We start from the raw sequence: 22,266 nt of genomic DNA on the forward strand, positions 1-22,266 counted from the left end.
AGGCTGGTAGTCCAAGAACAGGCTGCCTCAACAGTCGGGTTGTGTAAGAGCCCTCTTCTGAGATTCACTGTCCTCATACAGTGGAGAAGGAGGGCCTTGGTGTCTCTCATTTTAAGGACACTAATCCCATCATGGAGTGCCCCACCCTCATGACCTCCTCAAACCCTAATTCTTCCAAAGGCTCCACCTCCGAATACCATCACATTGGGAGTTGGGACCTCAACATATGAATTTTAAGAGGACATGGACATTCAGTCCATAACAAGACCATTGGACGATTCTGTCCAAAGATCATTTAAAATAAATGAACCCACTAATGCTCTTAATTTGGTGATCTAATGACCTCATCTGATAAGAGAGGCACAGCTTGATTCCTGAGTCTAGAGTCAGGCCAACTTAAACCTCCCCTGGAAAGAAATCAATGCATGACCTCATGTGTAATAAGCTAATGAACACAACTGTTGGAACGGCTAATGAATCCATACAGCTCACGTTGAAACCCAGACAGACATGACTGGTGCTTCTCACCCCTGCAAGAACATAGCCCAGTCATTGATTTGCTCAACCAAGGTAAAGGGCAAAAATTAGTAAGACATGCCCATAGAAGCCATTCCTTTCTTTTTATAGGAATTCACCGATATTTACATTTTTTCCTAGGCGACAGATACCCATTCACCTTAGCCTAGGTTTCCAAAGAGCCCTGGCCTAGAAGGTCTGCAGAAGCTGGATGCTCACCAACCAGAAGCAGGCCTTGCCTCTCTGGCCTTCCCCCAGGGAGCTCTGGACCCAAGAGGCTGAGGGGGTGGACAAGAGCGGAGCCCCAGGGGACAGGCCTCTCCTTGTGCAGGCGAGCTCCTGCCACGAGCCCCAGGTATGCAGGGACAGTGGCCAAGGCCCTGTGTGGCCTGTGGGAGCTCCAGCTTTCTTGGATCAGCCCCACTCGCAGTCTTCTCTTCCCACTCTATCCACTGCGGTGGAGACTCACACAGCCTCATTTTCATGGAGGATTTGGTTCACTGCCCTCCTCCATCGAAGGAAGTGATGTGTGCAGAGCAGGCATGTTTCCTGGGAGCATTCCCAGCCAGATTCACTGAGGGCTGGGCTGTCTTGGAATCCCAGAAAGACTGACATGGGGTGACGGCCCCTGCCAACCACCAAATCTAAATCAGTTTAGCAAGGAGGCACTGGGGCTATCCGTTTATTTACAAATCACAGACAAATTAACCTTTTGCAGACAATCTGCTATGCATACGATCCAGATGTCCCCCTGCTGCCTACAGGATGGACGCCCTGGGCTCATTCTCTGAACCTCCTGACCTCCTACGTGTAGTCCCCTGTGCCCCACCTCACTCAGGGCCCTGGCCGCCAGCGAGAAATGTAATCCTTCTCCACCAAAACCATAAGGAACTGGCTTATTAATTAAGATCCCCAATGTTTTTAACCATTTTGTCACCTCCAGTGTCTTCATGACCTCCTTCCCTGGGCATTGTTGGCAGCCCCCATGGGTGGAGCTCGGGTGCTGGAAACAGGGTCCAACAGCAAACCACCACAAGTTGCATTATAAGGATAATTTCCAGACTTCCTGTTTACAGATCATAACACTGCAACGGGGCGCTGTTCTCATGTTAAACTCCCTGAGAATGCAAACAGCTCTGACTCACTCTCTTTCTGGGTGTGTCTCAGTCTCTCTGTCTCTGTCTCTTCGTCTCTCTCTCCATCTCTCTCTCTCTGTATACACACACACACACACACACACACACACACACACACACACCATGTGAGCCACGTGGAGCATCTTGAGAATGCCTTGTGTTTGGTTAGATGGCTTACTTACAAACAAACAAAAACTTGCTACTGAAGTATCCCTTAATGAGATCAAAGCCTATATACTACATAGGTTTTCTCAATACTTTTGTGCAAAAAAGAAAAGCCAAGTGCTTATCCCTGGCACACATTGTTTTTAAATTTTTGCCAAAGGGTAAAGCTCCCATGCATGATTGAGGAGATGTGGGTGTCATCAGAACCCATCAGCAAGACCCCAGCTCTGTGTGTGCATATCAGGACCCTTTCTGCTCACCAGATATAAAATTCCATTTAATTTATTTTATTAGGTTCATGTTTGAAAAAAAAAAATTCTATTCACATCGACTGCAACAAGATGAAACCTGCATGGGGATACCACTAATTAAAGATGCCTAGGAAACATAAGAATGCACACAGTATATTTTTTACAAATAACTTATATTGCGAACATATAAAACATATCTATGGATATAGATATCTATATCAATAGGTATATAAAACCTTCGGTAGATATTTCTATTTCTCACCCAGATCTCCAGTGGTTCTCTCCTTCTGGGCACACCTCACTGAAGTAAGATATACCATGTGACCTGCTTTGGCCAATTAAATATTAACAGAAATGAATATGTCTCCTCAAGTAAAAGTACACAGAGTTTGTAATCCTCCACTGTTCTCTCCCTCTTCACGGCAAACCCTGGAGGCTGTCTGATGGCTGTTCTATGATGGCTGAGCCTCCATCAGCCCAGGCCCCTGAGTGTGGGAGATTGCAAATCCTGTCCCACATCCTCCCCCTCGGCGCACCCACAAGCCCTCACTACATGCGTGTGAATACCCTTCCACTCTGGCCCTGGGCTCAGCCAGAGAGACGTGTCATCAGATCTCTCCATCTGCCATTAAGAAACTAAAATGACTTCGAAAGAGACGCCCTTAAAACCATTAATTAAAGACAACAAGTAGGGGTATCCAGCTGGCTCAGTCAGGAAAGCATGTGACGCTTGGTCATGAGATCAAACCCCACACTGGGTTTAGAGATTACTAAAAATAAATAAATAACATTTTTTAAAAAACCACAACAACAAAAAAAAAAAAACCACAACAAATACAAGTGTACAGGTGAGTCTATTATGATTATTTGCAATCCTATTTCAGGTATTAAGCTTAGTATTTTCTCAATACATTAAGTTAAATTATGATGATTAATCAACATAACAGCAAGGCATTTATTGTTCAGTGAAGTTCGAGGGACTCTGACTGGACAGTGTTAAGAAAATCTGATAATGTCTGTTACATGCTAGTTTACTGGATGTACTTTAAAGACCAAAGATTTAATTTTTTCTAATGGTTTAATGATTGTTTTAATGGTTAACTACACTGGCAACCTACACTGTCTAGAAAATCAATAAGCTGAAAAACAGAAATGCTATGTCACCGTGAGAGTTTAGTTCCAATTTCTTAGGTCTATAAATGGGCAAAATTTGGGGGGTATTTGAGTTGTATGAAAGCGTGTGTGTGTGCACACTTGTGCACTCATCCACACAGACATGTAAAGAAAAGCAGGCATTTATAACCTGTTATAGCACATTGGATGCTCATCACCACTGTTCTCCGAAAGCAGCCCAGGGTCACTCACTATCCAAAGATGAGCAAAGCAGGAGCACTGGACCCTTTCCAGGTAAACAGCAAGGGGGCAAGAAATCTACTTAAACACCACAAGAAAAGAACCATAACATCTTAGAAGCAAAATTTCAGTTGCGTCATTTCCAGGTTCTGAAAATAAACCTATTATATATATATATATCTCAGTAATGAATACATACTCTGAATAGAATCTTCAAGAAAGAGGTCAGAGACATCACATAGCTCTTAAGACATTTGAAAGGGTCACAGCAGTGAAAACCAGAGCTTCTGTTTCCCAGATTATAGTTTCAGGCTATCAGTTGTAAGTGTTATCACTGAGGACCCTCACAGGTGCAAAAACCCTACTGCCCTATTTTCAGGAGCAGAAACAAGCCAAAATTGCCTCTGAGAAGTAACATGATGGCTATATGTACAGTAACTTATTTCTGTCCATCAGTCAATTCACTGAAGAATATCTGAATCGAGCCACGAAAGCAATATAAAGCACTGAAGTCACACAATCCTCAAAGAGCATCAACCATCCGTATGCTAATTCTTATTAGGATGAACACAGATCCAGCGACCCAATTCAATACCTGGAACAGCCTCGAAGGTGAGCCCCATGCCCTGTGCCCCGGACGTGCCCCGCCTACCTGAGATGAGTGACACGGTATCTTTCTCCCAGGAGACGACGGTGACGTACGCCTCCACTGAGGAGGGGATAATGCACTTGAAGACCGCAACATTGCCTCTCATGGTTTTCTGGTCCTCCACACGGACTGTATAGGGCTCCCGTAAAACTGGAAGGCAAGGAGAGGACCCTTGGTGAGACACCTCAGCAGGAGCTCATTCTGGTAGAACGTCATTCAAATATATGCGCTGTAGCTTACATAGAGTAATTGTACCAAATACAGTCATTGGGAAAAAAAAGAAGAAAAAGATAGCAGGAGGGGAAGAATGAAGGGGGGGAAATCGGAGGGGGAGATGAACCATGAGAGACGATGGACTCTGAAAAACAAACTGAGGGTTCTAGAGGGGAGGGGGGTGGGAGGATGGGTTAGCCTGGTGATGGGTATTAAAGAGGGCACGTTCTGCGTGGAACACTGGGTGTTATACGCAAACAATGAATCATGGAACACTACATCAAAAACTAATGATGTAATGTATGGTGATTAACATAACATAAAAAAAGACAACAGTGTGGTTTATTTGTGAAGGGGATGAAAGTGTTTAAGACGTGAACTGCAGGTTTCTTCACTTTTTTTTTATACATCTCTAGGAAAGCATCCATTTCTTCCAGATTATCTAATTTGCTGGCATAGAGTTGCTCATAATATGTTCTTATAATTGTTTGTATTTCTTTGGTGTTGGTTGTGATCTCTCCTCTTTCATTCATGATTTTGTTGATTTGGGTCATTTCTCTTTTCTTTTTGATAAGTCTGGCCAGGGGTTTATCAATCTTGTTCATTCTTTCAAAGAACCAGCTCCTAGTTTCGTTGATCTGTTCTACTGTTCTTTTGGTTTCCATTTCATTGATTTCTGCTCTGATCTTTATTATTTCTCTTCTCCTGCTGGGTTTAGGCTTTATTTGCTGTTCGTTCTCCAGCTCCTTTAGGTGTATGGTTAGGTTGTGCATTTGAGACCTTTCTTGTTTCTTGAGAAAGGCTTGTATTGCTATATACTTTCCTCTTAGGGCTGCCTTTGCTGTATCCCAAAGATTTTGAACAGTGGTGTTTTCATTTTCACTTGTTTCCATGAATTTTTTTAATTCTTCTTTAATTTCCTGGTTGACCCATTCATTCTTTAGTAGGATGCTCTTTAGCCTCCATGTATTTGAGTTCTTTCCAACTTTCTTTTTGTGATTGAGTTCTAGTTTCAAAGCATTGTGGTCTGAAAATATGCAGGGAATGATCCCAATCTTTTGGTACCGGTTGAGACCTGATTTGTGACCTAGGATGTGATCTATTCTGGAGAATGTTCCATGGGCATAGAGAAGAATGTGTATTCTGTTGCTTTGGGATGGAATGTTCTGAATATATCTGTGAAGTCCATTTGGTCTAGTGTGTCATTTAAAGCCTTTATTTCCTTGTTGATCTTTTGCTTAGATGATCTGTCCATTTCAGTGAGGGGGGTGTTAAAGTCCCCCATTATTATTGTATTGTTGTCGATGAGTTTCTTTGCTTTTGTTATTAACTGCCTTATATAATTGGCTGCTCCCATGTTAGGGGCATAGATATTTACAATTGTTAGATCTTCTTGTTGGATAGACCCTTTAAGTAGGATATAGTGTCCTTCCTCATCTCTTATTACAGTATTTGGTTTAAAATCTAATTTGTCTGATATAAGGATTGCCACCCCAGCTTTCTTTTGGTGTCCATTAGCATGGTAAATGGTTTCCCACCCCCTCACTTTCAATCTGGGGATGTCTTTGGGTCTAAAATGAGTCTCTTGCAGACAGTATACTGATGGGTCTTGTTTTTTTATCCAATCTGATAGCCTGTGTCTTTTGATTGGGGCACTTAGCCCATTTACATTCAGGGTGACTATTGAAAGATAGGAATTTAGTGCCATTGTATTGCCTGTAAGGTGACTGTTACTGTGTATTGTCTGTGTTCCTTTCTGGTCTATGTTGCTTTTAGGCTCTCTCTTTGCTTAGAGGACCCCTTTCAATATTTCTTGGTAGGGCTGGTTTTGTGTTTGCAAATTCCTTTAGTTTTTGTTTGTCCTGGAAGCTTTTTATCTCTCCTTCTATTTTCAATGACAGCCTAGCTGGATATAGTATTCTTGGCTGCATATTTTTCTCATTTAGTGCTCTGAATATATCATGCCAGTCCTTTCTGGCCTGCCAGGTCTCTGTGGATCAATCTAATGTTTCTACCATTGTAGGTTACATATCTCTTCTCCTGAGCTGCTTTCAGGATTTTCTCTTTGTCTCTGAGACTCGTAAGTTTTACTATTAGATGTTGAGGTGTTGACCTATTTTTATTGATTTTGAGGGGGATTCTCTGTGCCTCCTGGATTTTGATGCCTGTTTCCTTCCCCAAATTAGGGAAGTTCTCTGCTATCATTTGCTCCAGTATACCTTCTGCCCCTCTCTCTCTTTCTTCTTCTTCTGGGATCCCAATTATTCTAATGTTTCGTTTTATGGTATCTCTCATCTCTCAAATTCTGTCCTCGTGATCCAGTAGTTGTTTATCTCTCTTTTTCTCAGCTTCTTTATTCTCCATCATTTGGTCTTCTATATGACTGATTCTCTCTTCTGCCTCATTTATCCTAGCAGTTAGCGCCCCCATTTTTGATTGCACCTCATTAAGAGCCTTTTTGATTTTGACTTGGTTAGATTTTAGTTCTTTTATTTCTCCAGAAAGGGTTTCTCTAATAACTTCCATGTTTTTTTTCAAGCCCAGCTAGTATCTTTAAAATCATCATTCTGAACTCTAGTTCCGACATCGTACTAATGTTCATATTGATTAGGTCCCTGGCAGGCGGTACTGCCTCTTGTTCTTTTTGTTGAGGTGATTTTTTTCCATCTTGTTATTTTGTCCAGAGGAGAATGGATGAATGAGAGAACAAACTGCTAACAGGGTAACAATGTCCCCAGAAAATATACACTAAACAAATCAGAATAGACCTGAAACTGGAGGGAAAGAAAGGGAAAGAAAGAAAAAAGAAAAAGAAAAAAAGAAAGAAAAAGAAAAAGATAAAAACAAACAAAAACAAAACAGAACAAAAAACCAGAATATGATCAAATATGATCAGGCTGGTGCATAGATCAGTGCCACACACTAGAGTTTGGGTGTATTTTGGTCTGTTAGAAGAAAGTGCCTCCCAAAATTTTAAAGAAAGAAAAACTTATATATGTACAAAAATAAGGGTTAATACGATGAAGGGATGGAATATGACTGTAAAGATGAAAATTACAAAAGATTTTATAAAAGGAATTGATAAGAAGTTGGTTGAAAAAAGAAAGAAGAGGATTTAAAAAAAAAAAAGAAAAAAAAGGGAGAGAATGTGATCAGGCAGGAGATTAGAACAAAGCCATACACTAGAGATTTAGGGTATATTTTGATCTGTTAGAAGAAACTGTATCTCAAAATTTTAGAGAGAACAACTTATATATATGTGTCAAAAATAACGGTAACTACTATGAAGGGATAGAATATGGCTCTAAAAATGAAAAATAAAAAATATTTTTTTAAAAAAGGGATTGATAAGATGTTGGTTGAAAAAGGGAAAAAGAAAAATTCAAAAAAAAAAAAAGACAGTTAAAAAAAAATTAACGTTGAAAGACTAAAGAATCATGGTAAAAAAGCCATGGATGCTATGTGCAGTATTCCCCTAGCGCTGGAGTTCTGCCGTTCTCACTGATCGGTAAACCTGGTCTTGGCTGGCTGTTCTCGCTGATCTTCTGGGGGAGGGGCCTGTTGCCGTGGTTCCCAAATGTCTTTGCCGGAGGCGGAATTGCCCCGCCCTTGCCGGTCCGGGCTAAGTAATCTGCTCGGGTTTGCCCTCCGGAGCTTTTGTTCCCTGCAAGCTTTCCGTACAGCTTTGGAGGCGGAGAGTGAAAATGGCGGCCTCCCAGTCTCCACCCCGGAGGAGCCGAGAACTCGGGGTCCCGCTCCTCAGTGCGCCCCCAGAGAAAAGCCGTCAGTCACTCCCGTCTCCCCGGTCTCCGGCCGCACTCGGTGCTCACCCGGCCTGTGACCGCACCTTTCTATCTGGCACCCGACCCCGGGTGGAGTCTCCAAACCCAGCAGATCCCCGCGGTGCGCTCCCGCCGCTCCTCCCGGGGGAAGAAGGTGAGTCTCCCCGGATCTGCCGCTTGTTGGGTCCCCGCTGGAGGAGCAGTGGCCCGACTGTGCCGCGGATCACGGTCTATGACAACCCCGAGCTGAGAGCCCGCGCCTGGGCTCCGTCTCTGCAGCCGGCTTCCCCGCTCCGATCCCTGGGAGCTCTGCCGCACTCAGGCACCCCTGGTCTTTCTGTGACCCCGAGGGTCCTGAGACCACACTGTCCCATGAAGTTTCCACCCCCCGCTTAGCCACCGGAGTGACGTCCCTCAGCAGAGCAGACTTCTACAAGTTCCGATTTTGTGCCCCGCGGCTCTATCACTTGCCAGAAGCGGCCGACGGAGGCCCCTCCCCCGCCGTCTATCCTCCCGAATATCGCCTCGGATTCACTTCTCCGCACGTCCTACCTTCCAGAAAGTGGTCGCTTTTCTGTTCAGAGAGTTGTTGCTATTCTTTTCTTCAATCTCCTGTTGAGTTTGTAGGTGTTCAGAATGGTTTGATCCCTATCCAGCTGAATTCCTGAGACCACACGAAATCCAGGTCTCCTACTCCTCCGCCATCTTGCTCCGCCCCCAGCAACCACACTGTTTTCTAAATGGCAAGAGCATTTCTAAAAACAGCTCATTCTGCCCCCTCCATGCACCTGGAAGTGTAAAGTAGCTTTTTTTTTTTTAATTTTATTATGTTATGTTAGTCACCATACAATACATCATTAGTTTTTGATGTAGTGATCCACGATCCATTGTTTTCGTATAACACCCAGTGCTCCATGCAGTACGTGCCCTCCTTAATACCCATCACCGGGCTAACCCATCCCCCCTCCCCCCTCCCCTCTAAAACCCTGTTTGTTTCTCAGGTCCATGGTCTCTCATGGTTCATCTCTCCCTCCAATCCCCCCCTCATTTTTCCCTTCCTTCTCCTAATGTCCTCCATGTTATTCCTTATGTTCCACAAATAAGTGAAACCATATGATAATTGACTTTCGCTGCTTGACTTATTTCACTTAGTAAAATCTCCTCCAGTCCCATCCATGTTGATGTAAAAGTTGGGTATTCATCTTTTCTGATGGCTGAGTAATCTTCTTAAAGAAGTTATGACCATAGGACACTGCTCTCCCTGTCCCCTGAGGACAAAGGAAAAATTTTCTGACTATAAAGAAAGAGTTAAAAAAAATCAAGAAAGGCAACCTCTCCTGGGAATTCTTAAAAACTAGGTGACAATTAAAGTAACTCTGCATAGGACTGTTGAATCTCAGATCTGTACCTCTGAAACAAATAATGCAATATATGTTAAGAAAGAAAAAAAGAAGAAGAAGAATGTAGCAGGAGGGGAAGAATGAAGGGGGGGAAATCGGAGGGGGAGAAGAACCATGAGAGACGATGGACTCTGAAAAACAAACTGGGGGTTCTAGAGGGGAGGGGGTTGGGAGGATGGGTTAGCCTGGTGATGGGTATTGAGGAGGGCACGTTCTGCATGGAGCACTGGGTGTTATGCACAAACAATGAATCATGGAACACTATATCTAAAACTAATGATGTAATGTATGGGGATTAACATAACAATAAAAAAAATTAAAAAAAAAAAAAATAAAGTAACTCTGCATAAGTGATTTTTTTTTTTTTTTTGACAGTTGCAAAACAGTCTTAGAAACAACTACTCCACTTCCCTTGGCTTAGGGAAGGATGCTGCTTAGGGAGCCTGCCCCAGCACCTCCAACAATAGGAGTAGCCCTAAAACTCTCCAAGGGGACATCCATGAGCTAGATGTCTGGGTTAGAGGCAGGATGGCAGTGGGGTTCAGGGCCCACCCTGCAAGCCCACCTGCCTGGGTTCATAGCGAAGTCCATCCACTCCCACAGTGAGTGAGTGCCCTTGCCATCTAGACAACAGGGAGATTGATGAAAAATCTACCACTGGGGGAATGCAATGACTCAGTCAGTTAAGGTAGGTACAGCACTCAGGATGGTGCCTGCCATGAGCAGGTGGGGTAAGGTTATGGATACCAGCAGCCAGAACTGGATCCACACCATCACCCAACAGGAGGAAGACCTTTGTCGCCAGGATAAGGAGAAATCAGGCTCTAATCCAAGCCATGCCTCACCCCAGTTCAATAAATATGGGTGCAAGCCTCACTTCTCCCGAGCTTTATTTTCCTCAAACTTAAAATGAGGGGGTTGGGACAGGAAGATTCTCAAAGTCTGAGTTTTAGAAGTCTCTGGTTTTCTAAGATAGCCACAGAGACCACTTCTCTCATCATCCATTCAGCTTTCTTCATGTTTTAGTCATTTACTGGACAAATACGTGTCAAGAAAACTGGCTGTGGAATTACTTTTTAAAGAAATTAGCATACCAATGAAAATAGGAATGAGTTTCTAAAGGGTAATCTCTTAATTGGCAGAGGTGAACGTTCTAGAAGAAGATTTTTAAGATTGACGCTAGTTCTGTGATATGCTGAGTATTTTAGTATTAAAGCATGCCCTTATTCAGAGGATTGCTCCCCAAGCCCCGCTTTTAACATTAGTATTTAATATTTTCCTAACTTGGAGAATTTTTTTCATTCCTGTCTCAAACCAGAGAGATTTTCAGAAGTCTGGGACTCTCCTGAGACCCCCATCTGTGCACTCCATAGCAGTCTGATGCGATGTGCCAAGCACTGCTTGCCAAAAAGTCCCCAGGGCAATAGCTCAGGGTGCTCAAGAGCCTGGCCTCAGAAACATTATCATTATACACAGGAGCAGGAACTGACTTTGTACAGGAAAATACCTCGATCAGTAACACTTTGGGGAGAGCAGAGGTCCATAGTCATAGGTAGGAAAGAGGCGACAAAGAAGTAAAGTAACCAAACTCATTAATAAATGAGGATTGGGGTGTGGTGCAGGGAAGAAGACAGAGGAGAGGAAGGGGTCGAGAAGAGAAGAGGAAGGGACTGGACAACCTGGCTGAGGGCCGAAGAGTCCATTAGCACAGGGATAGGGTCACCGGAGCAGGTGCAGGAATCCAATGTAAGTCTGTGTGTTTTCATGATGCTGGCCGTGAACTATAAAATCACTTCATCTCCTCAAACTTCCAGTGCACTCTGCTTCACACAAATGGCTCAGGTGGAGGAAATTTTCATGGAAATTAAGGCCAGGGAGCCTACTTCTCTGTCCCAGCCAGGGAAGAGCAGGGACAAGAGAAGATGCCCATAGAGAGATAGAGGAAGCACCTTCCCAGCGGGCATGCAGTCATGCGCTAGGTGCCGGTCACCAGAGCCACAGAGAGGGACCACATAGGGACTTTCCCTGTTTGCATCCAAAGTCCTACACCCCCAGAACTCCTCAGTCCAGGCCTCCCACACATACCATGGGGCACCCTCTCCCTTTCAACTGCCCACTGGTCTCCCCTGCACCCTCTATCCCTCACGTCAGCCCCAAAGAGCCCAGATCTTCTTGAAGCCGGGATACAACCTGGGTGCACTGCACCCCACTCAGCGCAGAAGGAATAAGGCATGGAAGGAAACACTCCACTCCCTCACTAGATTCTTCTTCCCACAAAGAGAGACCACACAGGGAGCCTTTAAAAAAATTACTGTAGAACTTCTAACAATGCTTGGCATATAGGAGTTATAGTAGGTGCTCAATAAATGCTTGGAGAAAGAATAAATAAAAATCACAGAGCTTCCCTGTTGCAAGTATCTCTAACCCTATTGTAGAATATAATCATTATCTATTGTTTTAAAAAAACAACTTGGGTTTTCATTACAGATCTCCACCTTATTAATGAAAATGTTTCTTCCTGAGGCACCCACAACTTAAGAAGCCAACACTGCTATCTATCGGAATATACCTCTCACAGCACAATACAAGTATCCCAGGATCACAGTAAGCCTCCCCAAGGCACTTGGGTACATCTAGTCCTTACTACCACTACTTAGGGGAACAGAGACTAGGCTACAAACCTAAGATCTGGGCAAAAACTAAATGTTATTTTAAACATGATTGACATTTATATTACAGGATAGGGTAACCTAAGCCTTGCACCTTGTGTCCTAAGCTGGGCTCTCCCCAGAAGCAGGCTGGAGCTGAGGAGCTGGGAGAAAGTGATTGACTGTAGACATGATCCCAGGAGGACCAGTGAGAGAGAGGCTGGGGATGCAGGGCAGGGCAGCGTCAGCAGCTAAGCCAGGGTGTGATTTCAGGGCAGTCCCAGCCTCCGTCTGATCCCTAGGGGAGCTGTGAATGTGAATTACACTTAGAGCTCCTCTCACTCCATGCCTAGAGCTGGAACTTTATCCTTAGAGCAGTCTGGTGCTGGCTCAGGGCTGGTCCCAGGGCCCGGCATTCCCAAGCACTCCCCACTCGGTGCATATGAAGCGACTCCAGGACACCAAACATCCTCTGAAGTCTCTCTATGTGAGCTCTCAGCAACCAGCACGCAGAGCCAAGGGATCTGACTCAAGGGCTGCCAACTATGTCCATGATGGTCCTCTTAGTCCTCCTTAGTCAAATTTACAAGCTTTGAAGTCTTTCCATAAGATCTAATGTGGTAAGGGGATGAAAAGAGAGAATCTACAGTGATGTGGCTTTGGGGCAAATTCAGGCACATTGAGTGAGCAGGGATCTCAGGGTTGATGTGCATTTGGAGAACCCACCCCTCTCTGTTAGACTTCATCCTTTCAAATGCAAAGACCCTTTAAAACATAAATATTAATAAACAAGGAATAGTCTCATTTCATATTCTACTATGAAAATGAATTTAACCAAGTCGGGCCAAGCACATAACTCCTGGGGCCCAGAGCAAATTAAAAATCCAGGAGCCCTTATTTACAAAAGAGGGGAAAAGGCCCACGAAGATACTAGAAATATAAAACTTTTTCCTTCTTCTGTGGTCTTTCTCCCAACCTGTCATAGTGTTTTTTATTTGGTGCTCAATGTCACACTCACTGGGATGCAGGACAGACACTGAGCAGGTGCACACCATCACAGGAGCTCTGGATCCCACTCCGCTGGGCACACGCAGCCCACCAGCCGCAGGGCTCCTCCTGCCAGTGTCTGGGCTGAAGCACCATGCCCCAGCTGGGGATGGGGAAGGCAATCTCCCTTCCCTGTTACCCCTCCCATGGTGGACAGGTGACCTCTAAGGGATTACAGCCTCCATGCTAACTTGGGGAAGGGGTGGCTTTCACCATGCCCACTTCAGAGCATGTGCACCACTCCTACCCACACTCCTGCCCCAGCCAGGATGGAGGGTGGCAGTGGTTGCTGGACAGGGGCAGAGAGGAGAGGCCAGGCAGGGCCAGAGCACTCAGCTTCAGAGGGCCAGCAGTGGTCATAGTGGGGTTAGGGAGGTGGAGCCTAAGTGGGGCTCTGGGTACCCAGAGACTGGAGAGAGGGTTGCTGAGAACCCATCTGGGGGAGGTGGCATGAGGCAGGACCCTGCAAGAGCTGAGGCACTGAGCTCCCAGAGCCTGTCCCATTGTCCCATTATCTTTATTTACGAAACACAAATGGAAAGAGAAAAGCATTAATGTTTCAAGGGGGCAACAGGAGAGCATTAAGCCAGAACTCCAGGACCTTCTCAGCACTGGGCCCTGTGGGACTGCTCCCAGCCCGGGATGTCGGTCCCATGCAGCAATCAGACAATGGGGGATAATGGGGTGGAGGTAAGTCAGAAGAAAGTTTGAAGAATTGGGCACTACAGGGGAGGTGGGTCTGGGTGGCCCTCCTCTCCTGGTGGGTTGGACTCGGATTGTTCCTACCCCTTTGATGCCTACGTCCAAAGTAATAAAACATAAACAAATGCTCATGTGTCAGATTTCTCTGGAACACCAGAGGACTTAGGGCTAGGAGGAGGGTTGACGCCTGTCTTCCCTGTTTAGGAAATGGTCATCTGCGGCACAATGTGACCTGGAGGCACATTAGTTTTATAGAAATTGGGTTTTGTTCTATTATATTTTGTAGCTGATTACTTAATAAATTGAGATGTGCCTCAAATAATCAATTACATCTTGAATACACCTTCATGTCAAGCACTGTCTCAGGGACTATGGAGATCCTAACACTTACGGAATGATCAGCTGAAGAAAGAAAATTCAGGTGGCAGAAAAACTAGAAGAAAACAATCAAAGACTGATGGGCCTGGGTGAGAGAGAAGGATGGAACTGGGGAAGGAGGCACTTGAGCTGGCACCAAAGGACAGGAGGAATTAGAGGTGGAGAAGAAAGAGGGAGAAGAGCGAAGGTGACATGCGCAGGGAATATTGCAGAGACTGTGAAGCACTGGACCAGCACCTTTGAGGTAAACTGGCTTCCAACCACAACTCCTAGGAACAGGCAAAGACAGGCTCACAGAAATCCCCTTTTCCTTGTCTGAAAATGGAAATAAGTTCAACCTCGCGTGGTTGTGCAGATTAAAATAGAGAATGCCTCAAAGTACTTGGCACAACGTCCAGCGCATAACCACTTTATTCACTGAGTCTGACTGCTGGCAAGAGGAGCTGATCTGAGCTACCAGAAGCTGAAAGAGGAGACTTCTTTGAAGACACGATTGCTTTGGAACCTGCAACTGGGCCCTGGGAAGGGCCCTACAACCTCTTTCTCTTTGATCCTGGCTTCACCCTTCTCTTTTTCCACAGGCTTCCTCTGTTTTTCTGGTCCACATGGAGGATGAAAGATGTTCAACCCACAGTTCCCAAGCATCCTGAGGAAAGACAGATACTCTGTCAAGATTTCCATTTCAAAATCAGAAAGCAGAGAAATGGATAGAACAATCTGCTTAGCTGCTCTCTCTCAGTACAATCACCTATGAGCAGAGGTTCCAGACTATTTTGTGTGATGTAGATGCAAGAGACAGCTAAGGGGCTTACTGTGGGCTGGGCAGCGCAGCGCAGAGACATGCAACTTCTAATAGCTACTGGTACTCTCTGAACATCAAGACAACTCTTAAGTAACTAGGTCAGCCAAATATTATTACTTGTTTTTTCTCAGACCAGCTTTAGCAAGATACAATTGGCATACACTAAAACAATATGTTTACTGATAAGTTTTGACATATGTAGACACTCATGAGGTCACCACCACAATCAAGAGAATGAACAGACCCATCACCTGAAAAGTTAACTTGTTGTCTTCTGTGAACCATCCTTCCCACCCTCTTTCACAGGCAAACATTGATGTGCTTTCCATAATTATAGATTAATTTACATGTTTCAGAGTCTTATATAAATGGACTCATACAGTACCTACATTTTTATCTGGCTTATTTCACTCAGTGTAGTTATTTTGAGATTCCTCCCTGCTACTATGTTTATCAATACAGTACTCCCTCCTTATCTGTGGTTTTCCTTTTCGTGGTTTCAGTTACCCATGGTCAACCATGGTCTGGCAGCACATGATCTTCCTTCTGACATATCATCAGAAGGTCAATAGTAGCCTCAGGCCACATCACAATGTGCATATCATTCATCCCACTTCATCTCACCACAGAGGCATTTTATAATCTCACATCGTCACAAGAAGAAGGCAATAAGCCACAGCAAAATAAGATATTTTGAGAGAGAGACCACATTCACATAACTTTTTTACAGCACATTGTTTTAATTTTATGATTGTTGTTAATGTCTTACTGTGCCTAATTTATATATTAAACTTTATCCTAGGAATGTATGTATAGGAAAACACACAGTACATATAGACTTTGTTACTATTCATGGTTTCAGGCATCCACTGGGTACCTTGGAACAAGTCCCCAGTGGATAAGGAGGGGGGACTCTGTAGTCCATTCTTTTTCATCCAATTTTATGGGTAAACCACAATTTGTTTACTCATTTGTCTGTTGATGGGCTTTGACCCATTTTTGGCTATTACAAATAAAGCTGCTATGAACATCCATGTAAAAGTCTTTGTATGGACATATGCTTTGGTTAAATACCTAGGAATAGAATGGCTGGAATATATGGCAGGTATATGTTCATCTTTTAAGGAAATCGCCAAACTATTTTCCAAAGGAGCTGTACCATCTTACATTACCACCAGAAGTGCATGAGAGTCCCAGCTGATGCATCTTCTCACTTACACTTGGTCTGGCCATTGTGTTTACTTTGAGATTTGTAGAGATATCTCACTGTAGTTTTAATCTGCATTTCCTCGAAGGTTGATGATGTTAAACACCTTTTCATGTGCTTACTAGCCTTTTACTTATTGTTCTTGCCTTATTGCCCTGGCTACCACCTCCAGTACAATATTGAAAAGAAGTGGTGAAAGCACACAGCACACAACCTTTTATTCTTCATCTTTAGAGGAAAAGCAATCTTTGACCATTAAGATGTTAGCTAGAGTAGGTGCTTTTTATTAACATGAGGAAGTTCACTTCTATTGCTAGTTTTCTGAGAATTTTTATCATAAGTGACTGTTGTATTTTGTCAATGCTTTTCTGCATCGATTGAAATGATCACATGGTTTTTATTTTTAAAATGTTAATATGGTAAACTCCCTGGATTACTTTTCAAATGTGAAACTAATCTTACATTCTGGAGATAAGGCCAACATAGTCATGATGTATTATCCTTTTTCTTTGTTGTTGAATTCAGTTTGCTAAAATTTTGTTTTTAGAATTTTTACATCTATATACTCATGAGAGATACTTGTTTTTCTTTTCTTTTTTTTAAATTTTATTTTATTATGTTATGTTAGTCACCATACAATACATCATTAGTTTTTGATGTTTTTCTTTTCCTCTTGTAATGTCTTTATCTTGTTTTAATAGCAAGGTAGTGCTAATCTCATAAAATGATTTGGGAAATATTTTCTCCTTGTCAGTTTCCTGGAAAAGTTTGTGTAGAATTTTTATTATTTCTTCCTTGTGTTTGGTAGAATTCAACAGTAAATCCATCTGAGCCTGGAATTTCATTGTAGAAAATTTTTTATTACAAATTCAAATTCTTTAAAAGATACAGGGCTCTTCAGTTTATCTATTTCTTCTTGAAAAAGTTTTGGTATTTTATGTCTTTTAAGGAGTTTCTCATTTCATCTAAGTTGTTGAACTTATTGACAAACACTTGTCCTTAATAGTTTATTATAATTTTAATATCTGTAGAATATATACTGATATAACCTTCCTCATTCTTCACATTGGTAATTTGTCTTCTTTCTTATTTTCCTTTTCAGTCTGGCCAGAAGTTTCTCAATTTTATTGATTTTTTTCCAAAGAACTAAGTTTTGGCTTCATAGATTTTCTATGTTTTATAATTTATTGATTTTTACTCTGATTTTTCTTCTTTCCTTTCTGCCTATATTGATTTTAATTTGTTCTTCTTTTCTAGTTTTAAGATGGAAGCTGATACCAATATTTGAGACCATTTTTATTTCTAATCGGGGTTTTTAAAACTATAACTGTCCCCCAAGCACTGTTTTAGTGGCATCCCCAAAATTCTTTCTTAGATCTTGTGCTTTCATTTTCATTCCATTCAAAACACCTTTAATTTTCCTTCTGCTTTTTCTTTTGCACAGACTATTTAGAGTAGTTATTTAGTATCCTAATATTTGGAGATTTCCTGGAGTTAGTGATTACTATCTTAATTCCATTGCGGTCAAAGAACATATTTTATATAATTTTATTTTTTAAAAACTCATCTGAGACTTTCTTCATTCCCCATAATGTGGTTTATATTGGTAAATTTCTGTGTGACCTTGAAAATAATGTGCATTGTGCTAAATTTCTGTGTGACCTTGAAAATAATGTGGATTGTGCTAAATTTCTGTGTGACCTTGAAAATAATGTGGATTGTGCTATTGTTGGATTCATTGTTCTCTATTTAAATGTTAATATGGTCAAATATTTAATAGTGTTGTTCAAATATTCTTTATCCTTGCTGATTCTGCCTACTGCTCATTAATAAAAGAGGGGTATTGAAATCTCCAATGATAAATTTTGATTTGTTTCTCCTCAAAGTTCTTTCAGTTTTTATTTTATGTATTTTGAAGTGCTGTTGTAGGGGGCATAAGTATTTAGAATAGTCATATGTTCTCAATTAAATGGCTCCTTTGTATTATGAAATGAAATTTAGCCCTGATAATATTCTTTGCTCTGAAATATATTTTGATATTAATGTACTTACTCCAATTTTTTTATATTTTTGATTAAATTTATTTGAGTTAATAGCATAGTACATATTTTCCCATCCTGTTACCTTTAATATATCTGTATCTTTATATTTAAAGTACATTTCTTTTAAGCAGTATTTGAAACTAATCTAGCAATTTCTGCCTTTTAAATCAGATAATTGGAGCATTTATATTTAATGTGCATATTGGAATGGTTAGGTTTAAATCCATCATCTTGGCTTTTTTATTTCTATTTTTACCATCTGTTCTTTGTTTCCTTTTTCCTATTTTTTATTCTTTGTTTAGAATTAAGAATTTTTTTAATGATTCCATTTTTTCTCCTTTATTATGAAGCTTATAAGCCATAACTCTCTGTTTTGCTATAGTGATTGCTTTACATTTTATAACATACATCTGTAACTTATCATAATCTATATTCAGGTGATATTATACAACCTCACATATAAGAAAAAAAACTTACAATACTATACTTCCCCACCTCTACTCCAGGCCTAAATGTTATTATTGTCATACATTTTACTCATATATGTTACAAACCCCACAAGACATTATTATTATGTTTGTTTAAACAGTCAATTGTCTTTTAAAAGATTGTAAGTACCAAAAAATTATTATTTAAAGCAATCTACAGATTTGATGTGAACCCCATCAAAATACCAATGGCATTTTTCACAGAACTAATGGCATTTTTCACAAATCCTAAAATTTTATGGAACCACAAAAGACCATGAATAGCTAAAGCAATCTTGAGAAAGAACAAAGCCAGAGGTATCATGCTCCCTGATTTCAAACTATACTACAAAGCTATAGTAATCCAAAAAGTATGGTACTGACACAAAAACAGACACATAGATCAATGGAATAGAATAGAGAGCCCAGAAATAAACCCATGCATGTATGGTCAATTAATCTATGACAAAGGAGGCAAGAATATACAATGGGGAAAAGACAGTCTCTTCAATAAATGGTGCTGGGAAAACTGGAGAGCCACATGCAAAAAAATAAAACTAGACCACTTTCTTACACTATCAACACACTAAAATCAACTCGAAACGGATTAAAAACTTGAATGTAAGACCTGAAACCATAAAACTCCTAGAAGAAAACATAGACTCCTAGAAGAAAAACATAGGCAGTAAGCTCTCTGACATTTGTCTTAGCAATATTTTTTTGGACCAGTCTCCTCCTACAAGGAAGAAAAAAGCTAAAACAAACAAATGGGACTCCAGTGAACTAAAAAGCTTTTTCACAGTCAAAGAAACCATTAACAAAATGAAAAGGCAACCCATTGAATGGGAAAAGATATTTGCAAACCAAACATCTGATAAGGGTTAATACCCAAAATATATAAAGAACTCACACAACTTAATATCAAAACAACAACAACAAACACAAAAATTTAATCTGACTCAAGATTGGGCGAAGGACTGGAACAGACGTTTTTCCAAAGACATGCAGATGACCAACAGGTACACGCAAGGATGTTCAATATCATTAATCATCAGGGAAATGAGGTATCACCTCACATTGCTCAGATTTGTTATTATCAAAAAGACAAGAAATAAGTGTTGGCAAGAATGTAGAGAATAGGGAACCCTCATGTACTGTTAGTGGGAATGTAAAGTGGTGCAGCCCCTATGGAAAACAGTATGGAGGTTCCTCAAAAATTTAAATAGAACTACCATACAATCCAGTAGTTCTACTTCTGGGTATTTATCTGAAACAAAAACGCCAATTCAAAGAGATATATGCATCCCTATGTTACCTGCAGTGTTATTTACAATAGCAAAGATATGGAGGCAAACTAAGGGTCTGTCGATAGGTGTATAAAGAATATAAGGGGTGTGTGTGTGTGTGTGTGTGTGTGTGTGTGTGTGTGTAAAATAGAATATTATTCACACATAAGAAAATGACTAACATAGTAAAATAAAATTTAAAAAAAATTCTTTAAAAAGAAAAAAATTGTTTTAAGACTAAATAAAGTAAAAAAAAAAGGAAAGAAAATGAAATATTGCTATTTGTGGCAACATGGATGGACCTCTTAGAGGGTGTTATGCTAAGTGAAATAAGTTAAAGAAAGATAATATATGATTTCACTTACATGTGGAATCTAAAAAACAGAACAAATGAGCAAACAAAACAAAACAGGAATAGACTTAGAGAGAACCAACTATTGGCTACCAGAGCAGAGAGGTGAACTATGTGAAGGGGATTAAGAGGTACAAAACTTCTAGTCATAAAATAAATAAATCATGGGGATGGAATATACAGCATAGGGAATATAGTCAATAATATTATAATAACATTGTATGGTGATGGATGGTAACTACACTTAGCAGGGGGATCATTTCTTAATGTATAAAAGTATCAAATCACTATGATGTACACCTGAAAGGAATAGGGTATTGTACGTCATAGTTACGCTTTAATTTTAGAAAAATGTAATTTATTTACCCACGTGGTTACAACTGTCACTGTTCTTCTTCCCTTCAAGTAGATCCAAGATTCCATCAGGTGTCTTTTGTCTTCTGATTGTAGGACTTCCTTTAAGATTTCTACAAGTGCCGGTCAGCTGCTGATAAATTCTTTCAGCTTTCATGTGTACAAAAAAGCCTTTATTTTGTTTTGTTTTGTTTTAATTTTGTTTTGTTATGTTAGTCACCATACATCATTAGTTTTTGATGTGGTGATCCACGATCCACTGTTTTCGTATAACACCCAGTGCTCCATGCAGTATGTGCCCTCCTTAATACCCATCACCGGGCTAACCAATCCCCCCTCCCTCCTCCCCTCTAAAACCCTGTTTGTTTCTCAGAGTCCATAGTCTCTCATGGCTCATCTCTCCCTCCGATTTCCCCTCCATTTTTCCCTTCCTTCTCCTAATGCCCTCCATACTATTCCTTATGTTCCACAAATAAGTGAAACCATATAATTGACTTTCTCTGCTTGACTTATTCACTTAGCATAATCTCCTCCAGTCCCATCCATGTTGATGTAAAAGTTGGGTATTCATCCTTTCTGATGGCTGAGTAATATTCCATTGTATATATGGACCACATCTTTATCCATTCATCTGTTGAAGGGCATCTCGGCTCTTTCCACAGTTTGGCTATTGCAGACATTGCTGCTATGAACATTGGGGTGCATATGGCTCTTCTTTTCACTACATCTGTGTCTTTGGGATAACTACCCAGGAGTGCAGTTGCTGGGTCATAGGGTAGCTCTATTTTTAACTTTTTGAGGAACCTCCACACTGTTTTCCAAAGTGGCTGTACCAACTTGCATTCCCACCAACAGTGTAAGAGGGTTCCCCTTTCTCCACAACCTCTCCAACATTTGTTGTTGCTTTCCCTGTTCATTTTTGCCATTCTAACTGGTGTAAGGTGGTATCTCAATGTGGTTTTGATTTGAATTTCGTTGATGGCTAATGATGATGAACATTTTTTCATGTGTCTGTTAGGCATTTGTATGTCTTCTTCAGAGAAGTGTCTTTTCATATCTTCTGCCCATTTTTTTACTTGATTTTTTGTTTTTTGAGTTTGAGAAGTTCTTTATAGATCTTAGATACCAGCCCTTTATCTGTAGTGTCATTTGCAAATATCTTCTCCCGTTCTGTGGGTTGCCTCTTTATTTTTTAAATAAAAATATTCTGCTGGATATAGATATAGATTTCTAGATTTACAAACTATATTTCCTTTCAGTACTTTAAAGATGTCACTTCTCTGTTTTCTCACATTGATTCTGAAGGGAAATCTGTTGTCATCCTTGGTTTAGTTCCTCTCTGTGTAACATCTCTTTTTCCTCTGGCTGTTTTTAATGTTTTGTCTTTAGACTGGTCCTGAGAAATTTGATTATGATGAGTGTTGGTGTATTTTTCATCATGTTTCTTGTGCTTGGGATTTGTAGAGCTCCTTGGATCTGTGAGTTTTTATGTTTCATCAAATTTGAAAAATTTTGA

General features: G+C 41.1%; 1 protein-coding gene across 3 annotated transcripts in view; it reads right to left on the bottom strand.

Annotated features, from left to right (window-relative positions):
* DSCAM (DS cell adhesion molecule) overlaps positions 1-22,266 on the bottom strand; it is a 791,005-nt gene that overhangs the window by 639,958 nt on the left and 128,781 nt on the right. For all 3 annotated transcript variants that reach the window (XM_032392604.1, XM_032392602.1, XM_032392603.1), the window contains exon 3: positions 4,074-4,220. In XM_032392604.1, the coding sequence (XP_032248495.1) occupies positions 4,074-4,220 (147 nt within the window). The remainder of the gene's footprint in view (positions 1-4,073; positions 4,221-22,266) is intronic.

This window comes from Phoca vitulina, unplaced genomic scaffold (genome assembly GCF_004348235.1).
Source record: "Phoca vitulina isolate PV1807 unplaced genomic scaffold, GSC_HSeal_1.0 scaffold68, whole genome shotgun sequence".
NCBI lineage: Eukaryota > Metazoa > Chordata > Mammalia > Carnivora > Phocidae > Phoca > Phoca vitulina.